We start from the raw sequence: 27,327 nt of genomic DNA on the forward strand, positions 1-27,327 counted from the left end.
TTTATGATTTCCTTCTTTCTACTGTTTTGGGATTTTGTTTGTTCTTTTTCTACTAACTTTAGGTGTAAGGTTAGGTTGTTTATTTGAGATTTTTCTTGCTTCTTGAGATAGGCCTCAAGAAGCCTATTTATTGCTATATATTTTCCTCTTAGAACTACCTTTGCTGTATCTCAGAGGTTTTAGAGCGTTGCATTTTCATTTCCATTTGTTTCCATGTGCTTTCTGATTTCCTCTTTTATTTCCTGGTTGACTTATTTATTATTTAGTAATGTGTTATTTAACCTTTTAATCTTTCCAGATTTTTTTGTGGTTGACTTCTAGTTTCATAGTGTTGTGGTCATATGACTTCGATCTTTTTGAATTTGTTGAGGCTTGTTTTGTGGCCCAATGTAATTGAATATATTCTGGAGAATGTTCCATGTGCACTTGGAAAGAATGTGTCTTCTGCTGTTTGGGGATGGAGTGTTCTGAATATATCTGTTAAATCCATCTGGTTCAATATGTCACTCAAAGCCATTGTTTCCTTGTTGCTTTTCTGTTTAGATGATCTGTGCATTGATGTAAGTAGGGTATACAGTCCCTTACTATTATTGTATTATTATTGATTAGTTTCTTTATGTTTGTTATTGTTTTTTGCATATGGCTGGTCTCATGTCGGGTGCATAAATATTTATAATTATTATATCTTCTTGTTGGATTGTCCTCTTTATTATTATATAATGGCCTTCTTTGCCTCTTGTTACAGTGTTTTAAAGTCTGTTTTGTTCAATATAAGTAATGCTACTCCAGCTTTCTTTTGACATCCATTTGCATGATAAATGTTTCTCCATCCCCTCACATTCAATATGCAGGTGTCTTTAGGTCTGAAATGAGTCTTTTGTAGGCAGCATAGATGGGTCTTGTTTTTTAATCTATTCTGTCACTGTTTGTGTTTTGGTTGGAGCATTTAGTCCATTTACGTTCAAAGTAATTATTGATAGATATGTATCTATTGACATTGTTTTGTCATTTCTGAAGATTTTCTCTGATTCTTCGTTTCCTTTTTCTCTCTTGTGGTTTTCTGATTTTCTTTAGTGATATATTTGGATTTAATTATTTTTATTCTTTGCATATTTATTAATGGTTTTTGATACATGATTACCATTAAGTTTTCATAGAACATTTGCTGCATATAGCAATCTGTATTAAGTCAATGATCATTCAAGTGTGAACCTGTTCTTTACTTTTGTCCTTCTTACGTTTTAGGTATATGGTATCATGTTCTACCTCCTTTTATTTTGTGAGTTCCTTGACTGAATATTTACAGAAATACTCATATTTACTTCTTCTGTGTTTCCTGCAGTTATACTGTCACTTTTGGTCTCTCCTTTCAAAATGTTCCCCCTTAATATTTCTTGCAGGGCTGATTTAGTGGTCATGAAGTCCCTTAAGTTTGTTTGTTTAGTTTTTGTTTTTTTGGTCTGGGAAACTTGTTATCTCTCCCTCTATTCTGAGTGGTAGCCTTGCTGGATAGAGTATTTTTGACTGTAGATTTTTACCATTCAGCACTTTGACTATGTCATGCTACTCTCTTCTGGCCTGCAAAGTTTCTGTTGAGAAATCTGCTCATAGCCTTATGTGGTTTCCCTTGTATGTAACTATTTTATTTTGTCTTGCTGCTTTAAGTGTCCACTATATTTTGCCATTTTAATTAACAACATATCTGGGTATGGATCTGGTTTTGTTTATTTTAATGGGAGTTTTCTGTGCATTCTGGATCTGGATGTCTGTTTCCTTCCCCAGATTAGGGAAGTTTTCAGCTATTATTGTTTCAAATAAATTTCGTGCTCCCTTTTCTCTTTCTTCTTTTGAGGTTCCTATAATACAGATGTTATTATGTTTGAGTCACTGAGTTACCTAAGTCTGTTCTTGTATTGCATAATTCTTTTCTCTCTCTTTTTTTTCAGCTTGATTAATTTTCATTCCTTTGTCTTGTAGGTCATTAATTTCTTGTTCTTCTTCCGTTTGCTATTCATTCCATCAAGCATATTTCTCATTTTGTTTATTGAGCCTTTTGTCTCTCCTTTGTTATTCCTTATCTTGGTGTTAAGGGTCTCAGTCACGTCTTCCACCCTTTTCTCAAGTCCAGTGAGCATCCTTATGATTGTTGCTTTAAATACTCCTTCAGGCATGTTATTTATATCTGTTTCTTTTAGGTCTCCAGCTGTGGCCTTGTCATGTTCTTTCATTTGGGATAAATTTCTCTGTCTTCTCATTTTGTCTACATCCCTGTGCCTGTTTCTGTGTGTTAGGCAAGTCAGCTATGTCTTCTGTTCTTGAGGCTAATGGCCTTATTAAGAGGAAATCATACAGTGCCCTGCAGTGTAGTGTCCCCCGTTCCTCAGGGTCTCACACTTCAGGGAGTGTCTCCAGTGTGTGCTGTGTGGGCTATGCTTTTGTGTCCTGGCTGCTTTATTTTTCTGACCAGTTGACTTCAGGGGCTTTCCTTGTCTCTTGTGGGCAGTGGCCTGAATGTGGCGTGTTTTAACTAGATGTGCTCTGGTCTGCTTGTGCAGTGAGCCTTATTGCCACTGCTGCCAGAACGGAAGCCGAGCAAAACTCCCAAGTTGGGAGATGCAGTGTGAGTAGCGGATTACGCCGGTCTTCTCGGGGAGGAGGGGGTCCACTATACTGGGATTGAGGCAAGTGTGACTGGGAAGTGCGGTTTTTTTGGAGCATGGTCGGAGTGGGGCTTGGCATAAGCAAGTCAAGTAGAGCGCTGGTTTCCGCAGGTGGCCCTATGCTTATGCTGAGGGGCAGGGGAGGGAAATGACACCGGAGAGCTCCTTTGTTCCCAGAGTGGTCTCTCTGTGAATGATGCCTCTCTGGGATGCACTCTGAGGTGAGCACACAACCTCCCTACTGTGTGCCCCAGGTGCTCTCTGGATCCCCGTTTCCATACCGTATGCCTGCAGGTTGTTTGCCTGCCTTCTTTCCAAGAGCAGCATAGTACCTTCCAGGCTCTATCTCAGCCAAGTCCACTAACCTTTAAAACAACAGGTTTTAAGCCCCTCTGGTTGCAAGAACTCACAAAATTTGGTCCCTCTCGCTTTCCAGGCCAATTGCCATGGGGATTAGTTTTCCTTGTGTGCTCCCCTCGCATGTAAGTCTGTCTCTCATCCGTCTCTGTGACCATGGCGCCTTCCCCACTGCAGCAGTCACTCTCCATTTCTCTTCCAAGCCATGGCTCTGACTTTCTTCTTTGTGTGGTCTCCTCTCTACCTTTAGTTGTGGAGTTCGTTTGCCAGTCTTCAGACAGATTTGGGGGCTTTTTAGGATGATTTCATAACGAGTTATATTTGTGGGATGAGGTAAGCATAGGGTCCTCCTACTCTGCTGCCGTCTTTGCCTGTTGAATTCTATCAAACATCTAAAGAAAAGTTGGTACCTGTATTTCCATACTATTGCCGAAGAGGAATGAATGCATCCAAACTCATTCTGCGAGGCCAGCATCACCCTGATACCAAAGCAAAGACACTACAAAAAAAGAAAATTACAAATCAGTATCCTTGATGGGCCTAGATATAAAAAGCCTTAACAAAATATTAGCAAATGAAATTCAACAATACATCAAAAGAACTTTTGTCTAAGAACAAGACAAGGATGCCCACTCTCATCACTTTTATTCAACGTGGTACTGGAAGTTGTAGTCATAGCAGTTAGGCAATAAAAAGAAAGAAAAGGCACCCAAATTAAATCAGAAAGGAAGAAGTAGAACTACCACTATACGCAGATGATGTGACGTCATATATAGGAAACTATAAAGGCTCCACCGAAAAACAGAACTAATACAAGCATATCTCATTTTATTGCACTTCACAGATACCCTATTTTTTTTTTTACAGATTGAAGCATCGTGGCAGTCCTGTGTCAGGGGTCTATTGTCACAATTTTTCCAAAGGGATTTGCTCACTTTGTGTCTCTGTGTCACATTTTGGTAATTCTCAGAATACTTCAAGCTTTTTCATTATTATTATTATATTTCAAGTGCTCCATTCTCATGATAAAACTTAAATGGATGTTTATGGATGAGCAAAGAAAGTGGTTCCTTGAGGCGGAATCTACTCCTGGTGAAAATGCTATGAAGATTGTTGAAATGACAACAAAGGATTTAGAATATTATATAAACTTAGTCGATAAAGCAGTGGCAGCGTTTGAGAGGTTTGACTTCAGTTCTGAAAGAAGTTCAGTGGTATCAAACAGCATTCATGCTACATAGGGAGATTGATTGTAAAAGGAGGAGTCAATGTGGCAGACTTCATTGTTGTCTCATTGGAAGAAAGTGCCACAGCCACCCCAATTTTCCACAGCCACCACCTTGATCAGGCAACAGCTATCAACATCAAGGCAAGACCAACAGAAAGATTATTACTTGCTGTAAGCTCAGATGATAGTTAGCATTTTTGAGAGATAAAGCACTTTTTAAATGTTTATTTATTTTCAAGAGAGTGCAAGCAGCAGAGTGGCAGAGAAAGGGGGACAGAGGATCTGAGGTGGGCTCCATGCTGACAGCAGAGAGCCTGACGCAGGGCTCAAATGCACGAACCATGAGATCATGACCTGCAAAGTCAGATGCTTCACCATCTGAGCCACCCATGTGTCTCAGAAATATTTCTAAGTTAAGGTGAAAAATTTGTAGTTGCATCAAAAAGAATAAAATACCTAGGAATAAATTTAACCAAGAATGGGAAAGAGGTGTACTCTGAAAACCATGATGTTGATGAAAGAAACTGACAATACAAATAAATAGAACGATATACCTTGTTCATGGATTGGAAGAGTTAATATTGTTAAAATGTTCATATTACTACCAAAATATAGATTCATTGCAGTCCTATCAAAATATCAATAGCAGCTTTCACAGAACTGGAACAAAGAGCTGCAAGATTTGTGTGGAACCACAGAAGACTCCAAATAACCAAAGCACTCTAGAGAAAGAAGAACAAAGCTGGAGGTATCATGCTCCCTGATTTCAGACTATATTATTAAGCTGTAGTAATCAAAACAGTGTGGTACTGGCATGAAAACAGACACACAGATCAGTGGAGTAGAATAGAGTCCAGAAATAAACCCATGCATATGTGGTCAATTATTCTGTGACAAAAGAGGAAAGAAAATACAGTGGGGAAAAGACAGTCACTTTAATAAATGGTGTTGGGAAAATTGGACAACTCCATGCAAAAGAATTAAACTGGACCACTCTCCTAGGCAAGGGCAACAAAAACTAAACAAATGGGGTTGCACCAAACTGGGAAGAGCTTTTGTGCAGCAAAGGAAACCATCAACAAAATGAAAAGGCAACCTTTTGGGAGAAGATAGGAGAAGATATTTGTAAACCATACATCTGATAAGGGGTTAATATCTAAAATATATAAATAACTTACACAAGTTAATTTAAAAAAAAACCCCACAACTTGATTAAATGGGCAGAGAACTTGAACAGACATTTCTCCAAAGAAGACATACAGTTGGCCAACAGACACGTGAGAGGATGCTCAACATCTCTCATCATCAGAGAAACACAAGTCAAAACCACAAGGAGACACCACCTCACGCCTGTCAGAATGGCTAGAAGAAAAAAAAGACAAGAAATAACAAGTGTTGGTGGGATGTGGAGAAAAGGGAACCCTTGTGCACTGCTGGAGGGAATAATTGGTGCAGCCACTATGGAAAACAGCATGGAGTTTCCTCAAAAAATTAGTAAATATGTCTGTTATATGACTCAGAAATTCCATTTGTGGTATTTATCTAAAGAAAATGAAAACGCTAATTTGAAGAGATACATGCACTCCTGTGGCATTATTAGCATTATTGACAATAGCCCAGATATGGAAGCAACTTAAGTGTCTATCCAAAGATGAATGGATAAAGATGTCTCACACACACACACACACACACACACACACACATACACACATATATATATTACTCGGCCATAAAAAAGAATGAAAGCCCATGATTTGCAACAACATAGATGGACTTGGAGGACATTATGCTAAGTGAAATGTCAGAGACAGATGCCATATTATTTCACTTACATGTGAAATCTAAAAACAAATGAACAAAAAAGGAAAGGACAAATGAACAAAACAGAAATAGACTCATAGATACAGGAAACAGCTTTTGTTTACCAGAGAAGAGAGGGGCTAGGAGATGAGCTAAGTAGGTAAAGGAGATTAATAGGTACAGACATCAAGTTTTAAATAAGTCATGGGGATATAAAGTACAGTATAGGGAATATAGTCAGTGTTGTAACAATTGTATGGTGATAAATGGTAACTAGACTTACGGGGATCATTTTGTAATGTAGAAAAATATTAAATCAGTATGATGTGCACCCAAAACAAGTAGGATATTGTAAGTCAACTATGCTTCAGTTAAAGAAAGAAAAAAAAGAAACATTACATAAAAGGGCCAGTTAATTAAGATGATTTAACAGTTCTAAATATGAATGCACCTAACAGTAAAGCTTTATTTTGAAAGGAGACGTGAGCAAATCCACAATTATAGTTGAAGACTTTAACACTCTGCTCTCAGTAATAGATAAATCTGTAAGTTGAAGAATAAGTCTCAAGGAAAATTGGAAACATTTTGAAATGAACAAGAATGAAAATTCAACATATTAAAATTTGTGGAATGCAGCTAATGCAGTACTTAGAGAGAAATTTATAGCACTACATGGTTAGATGAAAAAAGAAGTCTCAATTCAATAACCCAAGCTTTCATCTTGAATTTAAAAAACCAGGAAAAAATAAATCCAAAGCAAGCAAAATGAAGGGAATAAAGAGCAGGTATCAATGAAATTTGAAACAGAAAAACAACAGACGAAACTAATGAAACAAAAATTGGTTCTTTGAAAAAAATCACTAATTTTGGTAAATCTCTGAATACCAGTTTCAAGAATAAAAGAGGAGAGCTATCACTACAGTACCTGCATAAAAGAATAACAATCATGGAATCATAGTCATGGAATACTATGAACAAACCTATACACGTGAATTTGATAACTTAGATGAAAGGGACTAATTCCACAAAGGCAAAACCTGTGAAAACTCATCCAAGAGGGAATAGTTAACCTGAATGCTCCTGTACCAATTAAAAAGACTGATTTTATAGTGAAAAATCCCCCCCCCCCCAAAAAAAAAGAATTGTCCAGGCCTAAATGGTTTCCTTGGTTATCTAGCCATTCCTTGTGCAACAGAAACCAAAGCGGATGTCTGTATGAGGATTTTCACAGATGTTTGTAACAGCTTTACTTATAATAGTCCAGACCTTGAACTAGCCCCACCTGCTGTCCGTCCGATAAACATACTGTGGTTTATGCATACAACATAACACTACTCCATAATAAAAAAGGAATGAACTATTGGTACTTACAATAGCATGGATGATTTTCAAAGTAATTATTGTCTTTGTCTAAAGACTATAGCAAAGTCTAAAGACCTTGGCTAAATTAAGCCAGACAAAAGTGCATGTTATATGATCACACGTAAATGGAGACTATAGGGACAGAAAGCAGATCAGTAGTTGTCTGGGAAGGAGAGTGTGGCAGGAAAGGGATGGCGGGGGTGTAGATTACACAGTTCATGAACAAACGTCTGGGAGAATGATGAGTATATTCATTATGTTGATTGTGGTGGATTTTGCTTATATGCCCCAAATAAAACATCCCAATTGAACGGAAATTGTGAAACTGAAAGATGCAGTAGTTAAAACTAAGACTCACAGGATGTTTGTACACTGCTGGAGGCAGAATTAACAAAGAACTAAAAAAAGAAAAGGCGCTAAAAAATATAGAGATTTGGGGCGCCTGGGTGGCGCAGTCGGTTAAGCGTCCGACTTCAGCCAGGTCACGATCTCGCGGTCCGTGAGTTCGAGCCCCGCGTCAGGCTCTGGGCTGATGGCTCGGAGCCTGGAGCCTGTTTCCGATTCTGTGTCTCCCTCTCTCTCTGCCCCTCCCCCGTTCATGCTCTGTCTCTCTCTGTCCCAAAAATAAATTAAAAACGTTGAAAAAAAAAAATTAAAAAAAAATAAAATAAAAAATATAGAGATTTCAGTGAGATAGTCAACCATGATATAATTGGTGCCCCAGAAAGGAAAAGAATAGGACAGTATCAAGTTTGAGGAGATAATGTAGAGTGAAAGGCATTAACCACAAATTCAAGAAGGCCTCCAAACTGAGAAACAACATATTTAAACATTTTGTAGTGAAAGTACAGAGGCAAACAGAAGCATTGAAAGAATGCTTAAGGAAAAAGCAGGTGCCTCTAAAGGAGCTGGATGGCCCCTGTCTTAGACAGTGTTTGCCAGGAGACCACCAAATGCTACTACCCTCAAATGATAACAGAAATAACCGCCAGCTTCGAATCCCTGCTTGGTGATAGGATTCTACGTAAGTCAAGACGAAATAAAGACCAAAATAATTGATCACATCCACATCTCCCCTAAAGAAATACTGGAGGAGATACTATTAAGCAAAAAAAAAAACCCCCAGTTAACCTGGATGGAATGTGAGAAATGCAGGAGGGAATAAAAGTAATGGCATTGTAGATACATGGGTAGATCGAAATGAACGTTGACTGTATAAAAGTGTTGTGTTTTTTGAGAGTTCAAATATATTTGTTGTGTTAAAATACGTGAAAATACAGGGATACTTATGAGGGGGAAGGAACTGTACTCACAGGGCTTCTGGGTTCTTGCATTATGTGGGAAGGGCCAACATCAAGAATGTGTACTGTTGTCTCTAGAATGCCCCTGTGAGAATTATAAAATAGTAGATTACTCACACACTCATGGTGGCGGGGTGTAGTGGGGAAGAATGCTTAAAAAACAAAAGAACAGGAAGGAGAGAAAATGTAACATTGAACAAGCAGAACACAGAAAATCATTAGTAAGATGGTAGTTTTTACCCAAATAGGTCAGTAATTAAATAGACATGGACTAAATGTCAAAGGTTGCCAAATATGAAAAAAACGAAACAAACGGATAACAAACTAAGACCTAAGAATACAGAAAGTTCAATGTAAACACGCGGGGAAAAAACACAGTATGCAAATACTAACCTAAACAAAGCTAGCGTAGATCTTTTTGTATCAGAAAAAATAGGCTTTTTAAGGCAAAAACATAATGGTGAAAGATTCAGCTCTTCAAGAAGACAGAAGAATTCTATATTTGTGTGTCTTTAATAACATAGCCTCAACATACATAAAGCAAAAATTAACAGAAGTAAATGAAGAAATAGATCTACAATCATTATTGGAACCTTTAGAACAGGAAGACAAAAGTCATTAAGGATATAATGGATTTTAATAGAATTAGCGATCTTGGTCTACATGTAGATCACCCAGTGGCTGAAGAATACACATTTTTTTCCAAGTCCACATAGGGTTTTTTTTTTTTAAAGATTTAAAAAATAATTTTTTGGGGTTTTTTTTTTGAGAGACAGAGCGTGAGCCGGGGAGAAGCAGAGGAGAGAGAGAATCCCAAGAAGTCTCTGCCCGGTCAATGCCCAGAGTCCAGCACAGGGCTCAAACCCACGAAACTGTGAGATTATGACCTGAGCTGAAATCAAGAGCCGGACGCTTAACCAACGTAGGGTATTTTTAAATTAGCCGTATGCAAGACACAAAACAAATCTCAACAGATTTCAAAGATCAAAATCATTCAATGTGTGTTCTCCAGCTATAGTTGGGTAAGCTGGAATTAAAAAATGAGATATCTAAAAAAATCTCCATATGTTTTTCAGTTAAGAAATGTATTCATAGGGACACCTGGGTGGCTCACTCAGTTAAGTGTCTCTTGATTTTGGCTCAGGTCATGATCTCATGGTTCATGAGTTTGAGCCCCGTGTCGGGCTCTATGCTGGCAGTATAGAGTCTATTTGGGATTCTCTCTGTCTCTCTGGCCCTCCCCAGCTTGTGTGCTCTCTCTACCTCTTATCTCTCTCTCTCTCTCTCTCTCTCTCTCTCTCTCTCTCTCAAAAATTAACTTTTTAAAAAGTATTAAAAAAAGAAATGCACTTGTAAATATTTCATGAAGCAAAGAAGGAATTATAATGGAAATCAAGAAAACATCCTGAATGGTAATGACATGAAAATCATGCAAATGAAAATATTACATATCCGAACTTGGGCATGCGGCTAAATCTATAATTTTGAAGAAATGCATATATTAGAAAGGAGAAAAAGCTAAAAATCAGTGATGTCCACTATAAAAAGAAAAACTCAAAGAGGAAATGCAACAGATAAGAGCATGAATTAATATAAAACAAACATACAAAGAGTGTCAACAAAGCTTGAAGTTGGTTCTTTGAAATGTCTGATAAAATTTGTATGCCCCTGCTGAGACTGAGCATAGAAAAGAGAACGTACAATCAATACCAGGAATGAAGAAGACATTGCTTCAGTCTGACTAACACTGAGAAGGAGTTAAGAGTATATTATGTGTAACTGCATGCCTATAAATTTGAAAACACGGATGATGTGCTAGAGAAATATAACTTACCAAACTTATATAAGAAGAAACGGAAAATCTGAAAAGTGCTATGAACATAGACAAATTAAATCGGTAATTAAAAACCCTCTCACATTTGTCATTTATGGTGGCAAGATTGCTGGAGGACCTCAGTGTGTTGGTCTTCCAGGGTCAAGTGCAGGCAGAAAAGAGAATTATTTCTGTTCGGAAGGGTTCTGAAGTTCTGGGCCTGACTCGACTCTGCAGAACTAGGAGTCAGACCTGCCTCTAAAGCAATCATGTGGACAGGTGGCTGCATGCTGAGACAGTTATGTGCACATCCCTGGAATTGGAAGGAGGGACAGCTGTTCCCTGCCACACAAGGGAGGGGGTGGATGCTGCATTGTCACAGCCAACATGTGTTCATCAGAGTGAAGCAGATGGACACAGCCAGATGTTGGAAAAGAGATGACATTTGTCAAGATAAAGGGAGAGGACAAATGGAGTTCACGTGAGGAGTGGAGAATTCTGCTCAGATGAAAACCACAGAGAGAGAGAGAGAGAGAGAGAGAGAGAGAGAGAGAGAGAGAGAGAGAAGCCACCCCCCCGCCCCAGGATGACTGGGAGGGGTCATGTCAGCAGGAGGCAGTGTAGGAGCTATAGCCTTCATGCCCCCCATGAAAACATACACCTGTCCATTAGTGGAAACGGTCTTGGGAGGGCTTAAGTGTCCAGCTAAGAACCTGTGGCAACACAGTGGAGCAAAAATATAGACAACTGCAAAAAAAGGATCCCTGGGGAGATGGGATTACATGAGGCCTCAGGAAATGGCTAGGATCAAAGAAGGTGGGGCTCTGTCAGTGCCATGGCGAGTGCCATCACGGCCCCCAGTGGCATGCTCTGGGGAGGCCCTCGGAGGAACTCTGCAGCCCCTGCAGCAGCCTGGGGTCCCCACAGCTTTCACAGCAGAAGACCCGTATGCTAGTGGGCAGACCCCAGTGGCCTGCCTCACAAAAGACGTCTTTGCCGTGGGTGTAACCCAATAGCCATTGCTGCCATAGACCCTCTACAGAAGGAGATTCTGCTGTACCCTCTTCCCAGAAGGATCTGCTCTTGTGCCACCCTTGGACCAGGACTGTCTGCTGCCTCCCCAACCCTGTGCAGATCCCAGACTGCTGAACCCTGGCTGCTCTGGGTGCACCTGTGCTCTAGACCTCAGCTCCATGACAACTCCACACTTATGCACCTGAGGCACTGGAGCCACTACCATTGTGGGCTAGCCAGTGCCCCGGAACCTGGGGCCATCATCCCCGTGGGTGCCTGCCCTCCAGACTTCTGCTCCATATCTGTGCCATAGGCACCTGTACTTCAGACACCAGTGCTGCCACTACCCACAGGCTGGACCCTGTGCCAGGAAGAATCACCTTAGCTGTGGCATCCCCATGGGAGGAAAAACATTAGGAGGTACCCAGAAGCCTTCATGACTGAAGACCCCAACAGCCCTTATAGCCAGTGCAGCCACCTGTAGTTGAGGACCTCTGCCATCTTTGCTGATGCTGATGTTGGCTGATAGACCTGCACGGAGACTCCACTACTGGGCCTGTCCTAGAACCACTACAGCCTACCCAGCTGATGTCCTGCACCCATTCACAGATGGTCTTTACCCACCAAAACCCATCTGTAAAGGCTGCAAGAGGTGACTGTTTCATCAGTGCAACGTTAGCAACACGAGGTTACAAGAAACATAAAAAAAAAAGCAAGCAAACATACCACCACCAAAGGAACACAGTAATTTTCCTGTAACAGACCCCAAAGAATTGAAGACGTGTGAATTGTCAGAGGATTCAAACTTAACCATTTTTTTTTTAATGTTTGTTTATTTTTGAGAGAGAGCATGAGCGGTGGTGGGCAGAGAGAGAGGGAGACATGGAATCCGAAGCAGGCTCCAGGCCCTGCGCTGTCAGCACAGAGCCTGACACAGGACTCAAACTCACAAACCGTGAGAGCATGACCTGAGCCGAAGTCAGACACTTAACCAACTGAGCCACCCAGGTACCCCTAAACTTAACCGTTTTAAGGAAGCTCAGTGAACTACAAGAGAACTGTGAAAATTAATAGAAGGAAACCTTGTCTATAATGGAGTCAGGGGGCCAGCAGGGTTGCAAACCCAGCAGGAAGAGAGGGACCTTGCAGGTGGATGCTACTTTACTACCCCAGCAAGAGGAAGGAAGGTTTCTTCCTGGCAACAGCTCAGCCAATGAGAAACCACTATACTTCCAGCTCCCAGTTTACTTCAATGCACTTTTAGTTTACAACAACCCCTCCCTACACCCCCCTCCTCTATAAAAGAGCCTCCTTTTTGGACTTCTTCTCCAGACTTGCCTGTTGTTTTACCATAGCTAGCTTGTCCCAGATTGAAATTCTCTGTTAAGAATAAACCCCCCCCCCTTTTTTTTTTGGCAAAATAAGTTTTATTTTTAAGGTTAACAGAATACATGAGACAACTGAACAAAAAATACGTGAGGAAAATGAGAAGTTCAGTAGAGAAATAGGAATCATGAAAAGAACCAACAAATATTGGAGCTGAAGAATACAATGAATGAAGTAAAAAATGCAATAGACAGCCTGAATAGCTGACTTGATCAAACAGAGGAAAGAATTTGTTAACTTCAAGACAGGTTATTTGAAATTAACTAGTCATAGGAGAAAAAAGAAAAAAGAATGAAAAAAGTGAAGAAAGCATATGTGAATTTGGAGGCACTATCAAGCAACTACTATCTGCATTGTGGGAGTCCCAGAAGAAGAAAGAAAGGTCAGAAAGCTTATTTAAGAAATTCCCAAATCTAGTAAGAGTTATGTACATCTCGGCACATGAATCTTACAGGTCCCCAAATAGATTGAACCCAAAGAAGACCTCACCAAGACACATTAAACTATCAAAAATCAAGACAGAAATTTGAAAACAGCAAGACAGAGAAAAAAAAAATACCCACTTCATTTCAAACAGGTGAATACCCAAAAGGCTTTCAGCAGATTTCTCTGCAGAAACCTTGCAGGCCAGGAGAGAATGGAATGATATATTTGCAGTTTTGAAAGTAAAACATACTTGACAGCCAAGAATATTGGCAAAGCTGTCCTTCAGAAATAAAGGAGAAAGACTTTCTCAGATGAAAGCTGAGGGAATTCAACACCACTAGACCTGCCATACCAGAAATGCTAAAGAGAATTCTTCAAGCTGAAGTGAAAGGATCCTAATTAGTAACATGAAAAGACATGAAAGTATAAAACTCACTGGTAAAAGTAAGCATATGGTCATCCAGAATATGATGGTTGTGTACACATCACTTGAGTATGAATGTTAAAAGTCAAAAGTATTAAAAATAACCATATTTACAATAATTTCTAATGGATACACAATATAAAAAAGATGTACATTGTGTTACCAAACATTAAATATGTGTGCGGGAAGTAGAAGTGTGGCGTTTGGTATGCAGTTGAAGTTCCCAGCTCAAAATGGACTTATTTATAACTATATTTTTAATGTAAGGCTCATATTATCACAAATAGCTTTAGTCTGCAAAAGACAAAACAAAGCATACTTCTATGAAAAATCATCAAATCACAAAGGAAGATAGCATGAGAGGAAGAAAGGAATAAAGAACTACAAAGCCAGAAAACAATGAACAAGATGGCAATAGTAGGTCCTTACTTATCAGTAATTACTTTATATGTAAATGGTATGTATATTAAGTTTTCCAAAACATCAAAAGATATAAACAGTATAGACTTGTAAATACCTCACTTTCAATAATGGATAGATCAGACAGAAAGTCAATAAGGAAATACTGACTGGAATGACACTGTAGTAGAACAAATGGGTCTAATAGACATGCTCAGAATACCTTCTCCCCACCTGCCCCCTGAATAGTAGCAGAACACACGTTCTTATCAACGTGCATGGAAGATTCTCCAGGATCATTTGGAAGATCATAAAACCAGTCTTAAATTTAAGAGGACTGAAGTCACAATGTCTTTTTTGACTACATGAAGCTCTGCAGCTAGAAATCAGTAATGGGAGGGAAGCAGGAAAAGTGCAAATACATGAAACCTAAACATCTGAATAGCCAGTGGCTCAGAGAAGAAATCAAAAGGGAAATAAAAAAATACCTGAGACAAATGAAGATGGAAACATAGCACACCAAAACTTAAGGGATGTGACAAAAGCAGTTTTAAGAGGAAAGTTTAGGGGCGCCTGGGTGGCGCAGTCGGTTAAGCGTCCGACTTCAGCCAGGTCACGATCTCGCGGTCCGTGAGTTCGAGCCCCGCGTCAGGCTCTGGGCTGATGGCTCGGAGCCTGGAGCCTGTTTCCGATTCTGTGTCTCCCTCTCTCTCTGCCCCTCCCCCGTTCATGCTCTGTCTCTCTCTGTCCCAAAAATAAATAAAAACGTTGAAAAAAAAAATTAAAAAAAAAAAAAAAGAGGAAAGTTTATAGTGATAAAGGTCTACATTAAGAAACAAGAAAGATCTCAAACAACCTAACTTCATACCTCCAAGAATTAGAAAAAGGAAAACAAAGCCCAGAGTTAGAAGGAAGGAAACAACAAAGATGAGAGCAGAAATAAATGGGCCAGAAAAACAACCAAATATAAGTGAAATGAAGAGCAAGCTTTTTTGAAAAGGTAAACTAAATGGACGTACCTTTAGCTAGACTAAGAAAAAAAGAGGACTCAAAGTCAGAATTAAAAGATGAGGCATCGGGGCGCCTGGGGGGCTCGGTTGGTTAAGCGGCCGACTTCGGCTCAGGTCATGATCTCACGGTCCGTGAGTTCGAGCCCCGCGTCGGGCTCTGTGCTGGCAGCTCAGAGCCTGGAGCCTGCTTCAGATTCTGTGTCTCCCTCTCTCTCTGACCCTCCCCCGTTCATGCTCTGTCTCTCTCTGTCTCAAAAATAAATAAACATTAAAAAAAAATAAAAGATGAGGCATCACAACAATTGATTCCATAGTAATACAGAAAACCATGCAAAACTACCATGAACAATTATATGCTAACCTATTGGACAGCCTAGAAAAAATAAAGATAAATTCCTAGACTCACACAACCTACAAAGATTGAATCACGGAACTAGAAAACCTGAATGGATCTGTAACTGTAAGGAGCTTAAGTAAGTAATCAAATCTCCCAACAAAAGTCGAGACCACTGGTGAAGTCTACCAAACATTTAAAGACGAATTAACACTAATCCTTTTCAAACTCCTCCAAAAGTAATGAAGAGGAACATTTCCAAACTCATTTTATCAAGTCACCATTACCCTGATACCAAAGCCACACAAGGACCCCACAAGAAAATTATAGGCCAGTATTCTTGATGAATATACATGCAAAAGTTCTCAGCAAAATCGTAGCAAACTGAGTTCAATAGCACATTAAAAGAATCATAACTGTTATGTGGGACTTATTCCTGAGATGCAAGGGTGGTTCAGCATAAGCAAATCATAAATGCGATACGCCACGTCAGCAGGATGAAGGGTAAAATCATAGGATCATCTCAGGTGCAGAAAAAAGCTTTTAAGAAAACTCAACATCCTTTCATGATAAAAATCACAACAGATGAGATATTAAAAGAATGTATTTTAACATAATAAAGGTCATATAGGACAAGCCAACAGCTAACGTACTCTGTGGTGAAAAGCTGAAGCCTTTCCTCTTAGATTAGGAACAAGAGAAGGATGCCCACTCATCACTTCTATTTAACATTGTCCTGGAAGTTCTAACCAGAGCAATTAGGCAAGAAAAAGAAACAAATGACATCTAAATCAGAAAGAAAGAAGTAAAATTGTCTCTGCAGATGACATAATCTTATATATAGAAACCCTTAAAGATTCCATCAAAAACCCCACAGAGGGGTGCTTGGGTGGCTCAGTCGGTTTAGGCATCCGACTTCGGCACAGGTCATGATCTCACAGCTCGTGGGTTCGAGCCCTGCATCAGGCTCTGTGCTGACAGCTTGGGGCCTGGAGCCTGCTTCGGATTCTGTGTCTCCCTCTATCTGCTCCTCCCCCGCTCACACTCACACTCTCTCGCTCGCTCGCTCTCTCAAAAATAAAGCTTAAAAAATTTTTTTTAACACCCTGTTAGAATATTAATTCAGTAAAGTTGCAGGATTCAAAATCAACATGCAAAATTCAGTTGCATTTCTATGTACTAACAACAAGCTACCTGAAAGATAAATTAAGGAAGCAATTTTGGGGCACCTGGGTGGCTCAGTCGTTTAAGTGTCTGACTCTTGGTTTCGGCTCAGGTCATGCTATCATGGTTTGAGTTCAAGCCCCAAATTGGGCTCTGTGCTGACAGTGCAGAGCTTTCTTGGGCTTCTCTCTCTTCCTTTCTCTCTGCCCCTCCCCTGCTCACACACACTCTCTCAAAATAAACTTAAAAATAAAAGAAAGAAAGTGATTCCATTTACAGTAGCATCGAAAACAATAGCATATCTAGGAATATGTTTCACCAGGGAGAGGAAAGAACTATATACACTGAAAACTATGAGACACTGAAATAAATGGAAAGGCATCCCATGTTCTTGGATTGAAAGGATTAATATTGCTAAATATCCATACTATGCAAAGCCATCTATAAATTCAGTCCAATCCCTGTCAAAATTCCAACGGCATTTTCATAGAAATAGAATAAACGGTCCTAAAATTTGAATGGAATAACAAGACCCCAAGCAGCCAAAGCAATCTCGAGATGAGAAACCTGGAGGCATCTCATTCCCTAGTTTTAAACTGTATTATAGAACTTTAGTCAAAATAGTTGGGTTCTGACATAAAAACAGACACAGGCTAATGTAATAGTCATTAGTCACAGATGATCAACTAATCTGTGACAAAGGTGCCAAGTACGCACAATGGGGAAGGGATGGTCTCTTCAGGAAATGATTCTGGAAAACTGGATATCCACATGTAGAAGAATGAAATTGGACCTTCATCTCATACCACTTATAGAAATCAACTCAAAATGGACTAAAGACTTCTCAGACATACCATAAAACTCCTAGAAGAAAGCAGGAAAAAAGCTCCTTGACACTGGATGTGACACTAAAAACACAAGCAGCAAAAGCAAAATCATAAGTGGGATTACATCAAACTAAGAAGGTTTTGCACAGCAAAAGAATCAAAATGAGAAGGCATCCTACAGAATGAGAGAAAATATTTGCAAATCATATATCTGATAAGGGGCTAATACCTAAAATATGTAAGTAACTCACACAGCTCAATAGCAAAAACAAAAGATCCCTCAAATAATCCAATTAAAAATGGCAGGGGCACCTGGATGGCTCAGTCAGTTAAGCCTTCAACTCTTTGTTTTGGCTCAGATCATAATCTTACTGTTGTGAGTTCGGACCCTGCATTGGGCTCTGTGCTAACAGTACAGAGCCTTCTTGAGATTCTCTCTCTGGCTCTTCCCCATTCACTCTGTCTCTCAGAAATAAATAAACTTAAAAAAAAAATTTTTTTTTTTTTTTAATGGGCAGAGAGGGCGCCTGAGTGGTTTCATCAGTTAAGCTTTTGACTTTGGCTCTGGTCGTGATCTCACAGCTCATGAATTCGAGCCCCACATCAGATTCTCTGCTGTCAGCGCACAGCCTGCTTCAAACTTCTCTCTCTCTCTCTCCCTCTCCCTCTCTGCCCCTTCCTGACATGCCCACACTCTCTCTCTTCTCTCTCTCAAAAATAAACATTTAAAAATAAAAATGGGCAAAGAGTCTGAATAGATGTTATTTCCAAGGAAATCCTACAAATCGCCAGCAGATATGTGAAAAGGTGCTCAGCATTACTAATCATCCGGGAAATGCACATCAAAACCACAATGAGATATCATTTCATACCTTTCAGAATGGCTTTTTTCAAAAAGACCATAGATAACACATGTTGGTAAGGATGTGGGGAGAAGGGAACCCTGTACACTGTTAGTGGGAATACAAACTGGTTAAGCCATTATAGAAGAGTGTATGGAGGTTACTGAAAATTTTAAAATAGAACTCCCATATGATCTCACAGTCCCACTTTTGGGTATAGATCTGAAGAAATCCCTATCTTGAAAAGATAGCAGTACGCCCATGTTCATTGCAACATTATTCACAGTAGCCAAGATGGAAGTAAGCTAAGCATTGACAGTTGAATGAATAAAGAAAATGTAAATATATACAATGGAATACTATTCACCCATAAAACCAAGGAAATCCTGCCATTTGTGACAACATGAATGAACGTGGAGGACATCATGCTAAGTGAAATAAGCCAGAGGGCTAAAGACAAATACTGTATGATGTCCGGGGGGGGGGGGAATTTATACAACCAGAGAGTGGAATGGTGGCTGACAGAGGCACAGATTAAAGGAGAAGCATGTGATCATCTCAATAGACGGAAGAAAGCATTTCATGAGATTCAAAGCCTGTTAATGACTTTAATAAAAAGAGAAGTATAAAGATGAATTAGTTTAATTTGATGAAGAATGTTTAAAAACAACAGCAGCTATTTCTCTAAAATAAGTTTTTAATGTTTATTTTTTGAGAGAGAGAGAGAGTAAACAGGGGAGGAGCAGAGAGAGAGGGAGACAGAATCAGAAGCAGGTTCCAGGGTCTAAGCTGTCAGCACAGAGCCCGACGCGGGGCTCAAACTCACAAACTGTGAGATCATGACCTGAGCTGAAGTCAGATCCGACTGAGCTACCCAGGTGCCCCAACAGCAAGTATTTCTTTTTTATTTTATTTTTGAGAGACAGAGACAGAGCACGAGTGGGGGAGGGGCAGAGAGAGAGGGAGACACAGAATCTGAAGCAGGCTCCAGGCTTTGAGCTGTCAGCACAGAGCCCGACGCGGGGCTCGAACTCACGGACACGAGATCATGACCTGAGCCGAAGTCAGACACTTAACCGACTGAGCCACCCAGGTGCCCCAACAGCAAGTGTTTCTAATAGTGATATGTCGAATGCTTTCTTTTTTTTCTTTTTTTTTTAATTTTAACATTTATTTATTATTGAGAGACAGCATGAACAGGGGAGAGGCCGAGAGACAGGGGAGACACAGAATCCGAAGCAGGCTCCAGGCTCCGAGCTGTCAGCACAGAGCCCGACACAGGGCTTGAACTCACAAACCGTGAGATCATGACCTGAGCCGAAATCGGACACTTAACCGATGGAGCCACCCAGGCGCCCCTCGAATGCTTTCTTTTTGAGATAGAAAACAGATACCAATTATCACCATTTATTTTCATCTCATACTGGAGGTCTTGGTGCAGTGTGGGGTATGACATCAGGAAGGAAGAAAAGGAGAGAGGCAGGGAGCAAGGGTGAGGAAGAGGAGAAAGGGGAAAAAATAATAGAAAAGCAGCAGGACTGAAGAAGTCTGCTTCTTATAGTGAAATCTGAATTTCGGCAGAGGGGACCCAGTGTCACCTTTTGCTCCTCCAGGTGATTCCAGTCTGCAGCTAAGTTTAAGAGCCGCTTCCCTTTTTTTTTGGTAAATATTTATGGAGGTTATGGTAATGGTATAATAGCTTTATTTTTCATTTGAAAAAAAATGTCATTAATCTCAAAACAAGGTTTTCCAAAGTAAATTTTGGCTTGGTACCAACTTAAGGTAGGCTTCATTCTATTTTCAATTCCAATAGTAATCACTCTTCAAGTAGAATTAAATACATAATGAATGCCACATAATAGATGCTCAGAGCTGAGTGATTATTCTGATTTTTCAATGTAATTATAAATTGGTGTTCCGTAAGTGGTGATGTTTCTTTTAACATTACTTTTTGTTAAGCATTTGGACAGAACAAGATAACAACCTTTTACTAAGAAGCCCTTGCTATAAAATTATTGTTTTTGGTCAGATTATAATTCTTTCCAAGGAATATGTTTGTAAAACTTTTCCCACTCTGAGGTGGAAATTATCATGTGGGTTTTTTTTTTTTTTGCAGTAATTATTTCATTTTTACCTCTGACTAATGGCACTTAATTATTATTTTAAAAAGCTATAAGGATTTGAAAGGAAGAAATAAACTATCATTATTTGTTGACAAAGTGCCTACATACATGGAAATTAAAATTTAGGAAAATATTAAAATTAATAAGTGAATTTAGGTGAGGTAACTAGATGCAACAGTTTTTCTATACCAGCAATAGTTAGTAAATAGAAATTTATTACATTTCCATTTGTAGTAACATAGTAATAGCAAACATGAAATAGAAATGATTCTGACAAAATAAGTCCTTTATACCCCAGACCTTTACTAAAACACTGAGAGAAACTTAAGAAATGAATCAAAAGATATATACCATGTTCATGGATTAGAAGACTCAATATGGTAAACACATTACTTTTCCCCAAATGGATTTACAGATTCATTGTGGTCTCAGTTAAAATTCTGACTTTTAATGGGCACTGACAAGTTGATTGTATGGTATTTGTGGGAATGCAAAAGCCAGGAAAAACCGAGATACCCTCTAGAGGAAGGAAAGTGTTCTGTTGAGTACTGGGACTAATTATGTAAACCCACAACTATAGAAAACACTGTGGTACTGGAACAGGGGTAGACATTGAACAAGGGAGTAGAAGCACCCAGAGGTATGCCCACATCTTGATTGACAAGAATGGTCTGACTGCTAAGTGGTGATGATAGGAATGTTTTTAAAACAAAAAGGGAGGGGTGCCTGGATGGCTTAAGCGTCCAACTCTTTTTTATTTTTTATTTTTTTTATTTATTTGAAAGAGAGCCGTGAGTGGGGGGAGAGAGAGGGAGGGAGGGAGGGAGGGAGAGAGAGAGAGAATCCCAAGCAGCCTCTTCTGCTAGCATGAGCCTGATGTGGGGCACAAACTCACAAACCATGAGATCATGACCTGAGATGAAACCAAGAGTAGGTCTTAACTGACTGAGCCACCTAGGCACCCTAGCATCCAACTCTTGATTTCATTTCAGGTCTTGATCTCAGAATTGTGAGTTCAAGCCTCATGTTGGACTAGCAATGGGCATGAAGCCTACTTAAAAACAAACAGAGTGTCTGGGAGGCTCAGTCAGTGAGGCATCTGACTCCTGATTTCAGCTCTGGTCATGATATCGCAGTTGGTGAGATCGAGCCCCGCGTCAGGTTCTGTGCTGACAACACAGAGTCTGCTTGAGATTCTCTCCCCCTGCCCCCCTTTGTCCTCTCCCCAGCTCACACACTCACTCTCTCAACAAATAAAACCACTTTAGGTCCTATTCCAGTTCCCAGGATGACTTGGGAGTGTGGGAGCACGGAGGCTGCTCTGGGAGGGGAACTGGCACAGGTGTGTAGGGAAGCCGGTTCGTGGCTCCTGAAGGCTGAGGCCCCTGTGACCCGGCAGCCCCGTCTGGGGTGTAGGCCCAGCACATGTGCACTGGCGTGTTCACGCTTATGTGCTAGTGCATAGCACACAATGGCACAGGAGTCATAGGGGAGTTGGGGAGTGAAACTATGCAGACACGCATCGTGGGCGCATCTCCCAGATAAAATGGTGAGAGAAGCCAGACAGGAAAGAGTAAACAGGAGTCTGCTGATACAATAGTCAAAGTTAGAACTAAGCTGTGGTGTTCAGAGCACGTGTTTGTGGGGCAATGCCGTGAAGAAACCAGGGGGGGCGGTTGGTCCCGGGTTGGGGGGGGGGGGCAGTGTGAGTCTGGGGGTGTGGGATCCCGGCGCTCCCCCTACCCCCTTGTATTTTTGTAAGCTTTTCATTTTAGTTTGATGCAATTTTAAGTAAAGAAGAGTAGCCTCAAAGGAGAAGTCAGTTGGGGAAACAGGACAGGCTCCGTTCTCTGCATATTCCCAGGCTCGGGAGCACACAGAAGCTCTGGGAGTTCCTGGGCGGGAGCCGGGGTCCCTTGCTTGGTTCCTCCCTCCCGTCAGCTCCTCCCTGAGCACCCCTTTCCAGAGGACGCTGGTGTTGGTGTCGCGTGCTTCTGACCTTATCAGGGTCTGTTCACGGGAGGTTCATGTTCCCTCTGAGGCAGCGAGTGTGTGGGGCTCGAATAGGCACTGTGCTTTTATAAGCTCATCTTACGAGTTTGTGGACTGGCTGGTGGGAAGCATACCAGAGGCATGTTTTCGTGCCACACCCCCAGCAGGTGGGGGCAGGTTGTGCCTGAGGGCTGAGTGCTCCTGAACAACCAGAGGGAAGGGGTGGGGGGTGGCAGGGGGGCATTGCTGGTGTGGGGGCCTGAGGGGAGAAGTCAGGCACACTGGAGAAGAGAAGACCAGCATGTGGGGTCTGCAGGTCATAGAAGGCATCTTTCTGGCTAGGGAAGTGCCAGGTGAACAACACCAGAGTAGGCTGGTACAGAGGCATTTTCCTATTTCTTCTAGACACAGCGCCCTGTAAAGACCAGCTGTCCTTAAAGGAAAAATCCGGCTTCCCAGCCAGTCCACAGCATCTGAGCCAAACAGGCCCCAGGGACACCCCTGGCGGTGCACCGGCCCCTTTGCTGCCATCCTCCCCTCCTGTGACTGCTCTGCCCCAGGATGCGGCCACCCCAGCCGCCAGCCCCAAGCCAGAGCCCTCAGTGGGGACTGCTGTGCAGGCAGGGGGCCCAGGGACCTCTCAGGGGATGGCCAGTGAGCGTGAGACCCCCCAGCCACTGGCAGAGACTCAAGACACCCAGCTTTCTGCACAACCCCTGGGTGCAGGTGGGGGGCCTTGTGCCCCACCTCTGGAGGCCCCCCGCTACCCCTCGGGTTTGGGAGAGCCCACCTCAGCCAGGGAGGCCATGGCCCAGGGTGAGCCCTTGCAGGCTCCAGCCCCTGCACCCAGCGCCCCCAGTGGGACCCCTCAGCCCACCCTGGGTCAGCCCCTACCCCCGTTGCCCCCTGCAGTAGGGGCCATCAGCCTGGCCACTCCCCAGCTCCCTAGCCCCCCACTGGGGCCCACTGGGGCCCCCCAGCCACCCTCGGCCTTGGAGTCAGATGGGGAGGGGCCTCCCCCCAGGGTGGGCTTTGTGGACAGCACCATCAAGAGCCTAGATGAGAAGCTTCGAACTCTGCTCTACCAGGAGCACGTGCCCACCTCCTCAGCCTCTGCCGGGACCCCTGTGGAGGCGGGGGACCGAGACTTGACCCTGGAGCCCCAGCCCGTGGTAAGTTCCGGCCCTACTAGGGTGGCGAGCACCCCAGGCACGCAGACCTGCCTCAGTCGGCTGTGGCCGCCCCGCACTCAGGTCCACCCCCATGTTTTACAAAAAGTGGCTCATCTGGGGACTTGGGGAGTGTGTGTGCAAGGTCGGGACCTGGTCTGGACGGCCCCGGTCAGGGTGGCCTGGGGAGGAGCCCAGCCTTCATACAGAGGGGATCTGCAGGTCTCTGCACGCAACGCCAGGAGAGACTTAACGGCTCTCTCCCTTTCTTCCACCAGCCGGGAAAGTCAGAAACAGCCCCTGGGCTGGGGGCTGCATTGGAGCAGGCTGGGTCCTCGCCATTGACAGGTAATGAGCCCCAGGTCACCTGCCAGACCCCCAGTGCTTTCAAGGTGCATCCCGCGTCTCTACCCTTCATCCCTATAGCATCTTGGGTGGGACTCAGGCATAGTGGGAGCCCGTCGTGATGCGTTAGTTAAAGCCCACTGTGTTCTAACAGAGCACATGCTCAGGCCCCAAGGTGAGAAAGGCCTTTGTAGAAACAGCTGGGCTGGGTGTCAGGTGGTGCTCAGGGACTGTCCAGCTGCCCAGTGCTCTCCATGCGCTCTGGCAGGCATCCCTGAGCCCCGTGTTCTTTAGAAGGTTACAAGATGCGGGAGCTTGTTTGGGTAGAGTGCAGGGCTGGGGCTGAGCGTTTCCAGCTGTCCGTGGAAGCTGCCGGCCTGGGGCCAGCAAGTTCCTGCTGTGGAACTTCCTCTGAGCCTCCTGGGTGCTGTGGGTCTCTGTGGGAGCTCTTGTGGTTCTCATTTCATTACCTGAACACCTGTGTGTCAACCCAAGGGGGTGGGTCTGACCTTCCGAGGTGGGGTTTCTTCTTGGCCTGGGATTCCTCGGGAGATCAGCAAGATAAAGGTCCAGCTGACCTTGTGACAGGACCCTGGGTTTGTGTCAGCGGCAGGTGAGGCCCCAGTTGGCAGAGTGAGGGGAGTGGCCTACTGGGCCTCTGGATACTGCATTCATAGGTGTCACACTGTCGAGGGATGGGGACAGCTGGCACAGGAGTCAGAAACCCCAGCACGTGTTTACCTGCGAAACGGAGGTTCAAGCAGGAATGCTCCGAGGGAGAAAGTAAGACGCTGTCCCTGAGCGCCTGCTCCCTCTTCTGACCTCTGTGCATGAGAAATGTACCATGGGTCCCTTCTGTGGCATCAGGGACTTCAAATGCTGTAGCCACTCCCAAGCCCACTCCTCACAGAGTGCAGAGCTTGTCGGGGAACCGTAAGGAGACATGGTCAGCATTTCTGGTGGTCAGAGCTGTCTGGAAACAGGGAGTGTAGAGTGAACCCCTGTGCCTGGAGGTGTGCAAAGAGAGGGCAGATCCCCCACTGCAGGGATGTGATGGGGGGGGCATCAGGCACTGCCTGTAGGTTGGGGGTGTGTGACATTTGGGTCTGGGTCTCCCTGGGAATCTGCAGCAGCAGCCCCCCCAACCTTGCCAGAGGCTCTCACCCCTGCGGCAAGCACGTCAGTCTGGCTGTGGGCTGACACAGCCCCTGCCTGCCTGCGGCTTGCTTTTGCCACGTGCGGGCCCGGCTTGGGCCAGTCTCCCACACGTCAGCTCCTCCTGCTCCACCACTCGGTGGTCCTGGGAAAGGGGGTCAGAAGTACCACCCTGCATCCATGCTCTGTAGATGGGGAAGCTGGGATAGCTTCAGGTGATGCGGGCCTTCCCTAGACGCTGAGCCATAGAGTTAAGAACTGGCCCTATTGATGCAGGACCTCGTGAGGCCCTTTTATCGTCGGATTTGATGGGGAGTCCTTCAGGTGTATAAAGATGACAGGTGAGATGGTAGTGACATCAGGTGTGCAGAGATGACCCGTGACACAGATTGGCACTGTCAGGTGTTAGAAGTGACAGGTGGCACAGGTGATGGCCATCAGGTGTGCAGAGGGTGGGGCAGTGCCCCAGGTTCTGGAGCAGATTCCTCCAGGGACCTGAGAGGTATCAGGCTGAACCCTCCTCCCTTCCCCGAGTCATTGGGTGTCTCCTAACAAGAAATGGGGTCAGGGCCTCCTGGAGTGTTTATAGTTTTCTTAGCTGCTGAGCACGTGCGGTACATCCCCCTGCCCTGGGTGGGGGGCTTCCCTTCCACTGATCCAATTCAGCTAGAGGGCACCTACTCCTGCCCTTGCCCTCCGCACCGACCCAGTAACGACTCTGACATTCCTACAGCAGAATCATCTTTGAGCCAAGTGACAACCTCAGGTTTGCCCCCGGCGCCAGGTGCCCCCCAGGTAAGGAGTGTTCTCCCAGGCACCTGGCTGGTGGGGTTTCCTCTCTGCTGCTGTGTGGTGGAAACTTCTCCTTTCCACTCCTTGTCCAGGATGCCCCTGCTTCTGCCTTCCCTGCACTCCTGGAGCCCGCAGACCAGAGCAGTGGGGTCCCGGGGGAAACTTCAGCCAGGCCCACACTGGGGATGCAGACGGAAGACAGCCGGGCCAGCCACCTGCAGACGCAGGGCACTCTGGCCGCAGGGTCCCCACAGAAGCATCCAGGGCAGCAGGACGGCAGCTCACCAGCCAAAACTGTGGGCCGGTTCTCGGTGGTCAGCACGCAGGACGAGTGGACCCTGGGCTCCCCCCACAGCCTGCGGTACTCGGCGCCGCCAGACGTGTACCTGGAGGAGGCCCCCCACAGCCCCGACATGAAGCTGGCCGTGCGGAGGGCGCAGACAGCCTCCTCCATCGAGGTCGGCGTGGGCGAGCCGGTGTCCAGCGACTCCGGGGACGAGGGTCCGCGCAGGCGGCCCCCTGTGCAGAAGCACGCCTCCCTACCCAGCAGCAGTGGTGTGGCCAGCGACTTCGTGAAGAAGGCCACCGCCTTCCTGCACAGGTCCCCACGGGCTGGCTCCCCGGGCCCGGAGACGCCCGGCAGAGTGGGCGTGAAGGTGCCCACCATCAGTGTGACCTCCTTCCACTCCCAGTCGTCCTACATCAGCAGCGACAACGACTCGGAGATCGAGGACGCCGATATCAGGAAGGAGCTGCAGAGTCTGCGGGAGAAGTAGGTCCTGAGAAGTGGCTGCAGGGGGGGGCGGGGAGCGGTGCTGCCTGTGCTGCGGACCCTGGTCTCCTGCGGTAGCTCTCACTGGGCTCACTGTCTCCCCCAGAGAGTGTGACTTGCTCCACTGTTTTGGGGACACTGCGCAGAAGTGGCAGATACTGGAGAGAAGCCTCACAGGCCTCTGCCGTCCCATAATTCCTTCTGCTGGGTTGCGCAAGCCCTGGGGAGAGAGAGCAACACATTACTTCAGCATGCCTGCCCCGGCCCCGCCCCACTCTCCTCCTACCTGCCTCGGCCCCACCCCCCCCAACCTGCTGAGGCCCTGCTTTACTCTCCTCCCACCTGCGCCCCCCCCTTGCCTCACCCTCCCCCACTTGCCCCAGCCACTGAGTTGGGCCCAGCCATAGGAGACCTGCTGACAGCCGAGTGCTGGCACTCAGCAGCCACTAGATTTGGGGTGCCTGATCCAGTGACAGTGTGTCCTTGTGGGGCGTGTGGGGGGTCTCCTCTGTACACTCTCACTGGGGGATGGTTGCCCTGGGAGCCTGCGGGCCGCAAGAGTAAGGGGAACCAAGAGGCAGCCGCCCTCTCTGCGGGGGGGGGGGGGGGGGGGGGGGGGGGGGGGGGGGGGG

The 27,327-nt window shown here is 44.2% G+C and overlaps 1 protein-coding gene across 1 annotated transcript in view; it reads left to right on the forward strand.

Moving 5' to 3' along the window:
• WNK2 (WNK lysine deficient protein kinase 2) overlaps positions 1-27,327 on the forward strand; it is a 136,462-nt gene that overhangs the window by 75,512 nt on the left and 33,623 nt on the right. Inside the window, exons 23-26 of the mRNA XM_049632671.1 lie at positions 22,868-23,634; positions 23,910-23,979; positions 25,865-25,926; positions 26,016-26,695. Of these exons, the coding sequence (XP_049488628.1) occupies positions 22,868-23,634; positions 23,910-23,979; positions 25,865-25,926; positions 26,016-26,695 (1,579 nt within the window). The remainder of the gene's footprint in view (positions 1-22,867; positions 23,635-23,909; positions 23,980-25,864; positions 25,927-26,015; positions 26,696-27,327) is intronic.

Source organism: Panthera uncia, chromosome D4 (genome assembly GCF_023721935.1).
Source record: "Panthera uncia isolate 11264 chromosome D4, Puncia_PCG_1.0, whole genome shotgun sequence".
Classification (NCBI taxonomy): domain Eukaryota; kingdom Metazoa; phylum Chordata; class Mammalia; order Carnivora; family Felidae; genus Panthera; species Panthera uncia.